This window comes from Dipodomys ordii, unplaced genomic scaffold, assembly GCF_000151885.1.
Source record: "Dipodomys ordii isolate 6190 unplaced genomic scaffold, Dord_2.0 Scaffold8, whole genome shotgun sequence".
In the NCBI taxonomy this organism is placed as follows: domain Eukaryota; kingdom Metazoa; phylum Chordata; class Mammalia; order Rodentia; family Heteromyidae; genus Dipodomys; species Dipodomys ordii.
Window position 1 is genome coordinate 24,718,914 of NW_012267224.1, and position 2,538 is coordinate 24,721,451.

General features: G+C 37.4%; 1 protein-coding gene across 1 annotated transcript in view; it reads left to right on the forward strand.

Moving 5' to 3' along the window:
• The window catches only part of Ociad1 (OCIA domain containing 1), a 33,313-nt gene that overhangs the window by 12,563 nt on the left and 18,212 nt on the right, over positions 1 to 2,538 (forward strand). The window contains exon 5 of the mRNA XM_013008918.1: positions 1,554 to 1,601. Coding sequence (XP_012864372.1) covers positions 1,554 to 1,601 — 48 coding nt within the window. The remainder of the gene's footprint in view (positions 1 to 1,553; positions 1,602 to 2,538) is intronic.

Here is a 2,538-nt window from a genome sequence, read left to right on the forward strand (position 1 = left end):
GCTGTCCCTCAGCTCTTCAGCTCAAGGCTAGCGCTCTACCACTTGAGCCACAGTGCCACTTCCGGCTTTTTTCCTTTTTGCTTATGTGGTGCTGGAAATTGAACCCAGGGCCTCATGCATGCAAAGCAAGCACTCTACCACTGAGCCACCTTCCCAGCCCCTCATTAATAATTTATAAGAACAAAAAAGTAAAGACTTGTGGATGGTTTATAGGTACAGCAGCAGCACTTTTACTTAGATTGTTAAAAATTCAAAATAATAACCCTACTAAGAGTATCTGAGGTGGGCCTTGGAATTTAATAAATTGCTGTGACTTTTTTTTCAGAATTTCTTTTTTATGGTGGTCCTGAGGCTTGAACTCTGTTCTTGGGTGTTGTCCATAAGCTCCTTTTGCTCAAGGTTAACACTACCTTTCAAGCCACTTCTGGCCTTTTCTGTGATTTAATTGGAGATAGTCTTACAGATTTTCTTGTCCAGGCTGGCTTTGAACTGCAGTCCTTAAATCTCAGCCTCCTGAGTCGCTAGGACTATAGGCATGAGAAACTACCATTGTCTGGCACGTAGTCACATGCTATATTTCTTCTTGTTGCACTGTCATGTTTTTTAGTAAGTTTTGTAGCTTTCTTTTTTCTTTCCTTTTTTTTTTTTTTTGGGTCCGGTCATGGGGCCTGAACCCTGGGCCTGGGTGCTGTTCCTCAGCTCTTCAGCTCAAGGCTAGTGCTCTACCACTTGAGCCACAGCGCCACTTCCGGCTTTTTTCTTTTTGCTTATGTGGTGCTGAGGAATCGAACCCAGGGCCTCTGGCATGCAAGGCAAGCGCTCTACCACTGAGCCACCTTCCCAGCCCAGTTTTGTAGCTTTCTCTATATGTATCTTTCATTAGATTCATTCCTGCATCTTTTTTTCCACTTAGTATAGCACTGAAAACTATTAACGACTCAGGGATGTATTTAGGTTTAATAAGATAAAGAAGGGAGAAAGACAAAAGAATGAGAAACATTTCCTGTTGAAAATGGAGTTAAGGACTCCATAAATGAAATCTACTGAGAATTGTTTGTTGTTCTTGGTATATAGAAGCAGTTTGTTCATCTATTGGCTTGATGTTGAGTGGTCTTTCTATATTCACCTTTCTGATGGTTAGAGGTCTTTTTATATTTTTAAAATCTATTGACACTAAATTCTTTCTCTTAAAAGTAACATAGAGCCGGGTGCCAGTGGCTCACCCCTCTAATCCTAGCTACTCAGGAGACTGAGATCTGAGGATCATGGTTCAAAGCCAGCCTAGACAGGAAAGTCCGTGAGACTCTTATCTCCAATAAATAAAACTGGAACTGGTGCTGTGGCTCAAGCAGTAGAGTGTTCACCTTGAGCTGAAGAGTGCAGAGAAAGTGCCCAGACCCAGAGTTCAAGCCCCATGACCGACAAAAAAAAACAAAAAACAAAAAGAGTTCTCTAGGGTCAAACAGTTAATGTTGGTAGATAATCATTAGATAGTTTGAACTGGGTTTTCTTTGACAGTGTTACTCAGAAATATTTAACTCTTTATTCTTTAGGAATCCTTTCAAGTCATCCCAAATATGGTTCCATCCCTAAACTTATATGTAAGTATGTATTTTTCTTTTCTTTTTCATCTAAATAAAGTTGTTATCAAACTTTGATACATTGTGACTTACTCATGGTAGTTATATGGTTATATCTTGTCCTTAAATGGACTACTTGGATATTGTTAGCATCAGAAAATGAATCATATAAAAGGCCTTTTTCTTCTTTTATTGTAATACAACTATTGAATTGAAATTATTTTGTAGGCTACATAGTATTGATTTAAAAAGAAAATTTTGTTCTGTCTAGGGAAAGTAGAGCAAATAACCCTGAGAACTGAACTTAATATTTTTGTGCTTATTCTGGGGCTTGAATTCAGGGGTTGGGTGCTGTCCCTGAGTTTTTTTTGGTCAAGACTAGTGCTCTGCCACTTGAGGCACAGTTCTACTTTAAGTTTTTGGGGGTTAATTGGAGAGTTTCACAGACTTTCTGGCCCCAGCTGGCTTTGAATCACCAATCTTTAGTTCTTAGCTTCTTGAGTAGCTAGGATTATAGCTGTGAGCTACCCAAGCCGACTTAAACTTAATTTTTTAAAAGAAATAGTTTTAAATTTATGTTGTTAGCTAATTTACATTTTGCAATTTTGGCTAATACAAAGAAAAAATTTCTTTTTCCAGAAAGTAGTTGAGGCATTTCATGAATCTTTCCATTAAAGTCTTTGTATTAAAAACTGAAACATGAGATAATGAGGATAGTATGTAGGTTAGAATTCATAATTCATTATTTTAAGGGATTTGTTTTACCTAGTTACATATTTAAAGCAACCCTATGAAAGTGGCTCAGTGCCTAACAAAACTAGTGTATTGGAATTGTTTTATCTTAATGAAACTTTATTTTTTTTTTAATTTTATTTTATTTTATTTGTGAACATACTGTACAGAGGGGTTACAATTGCATGGGCAGGATAATGCGTACATTTCTTACCAAGCATTGCAG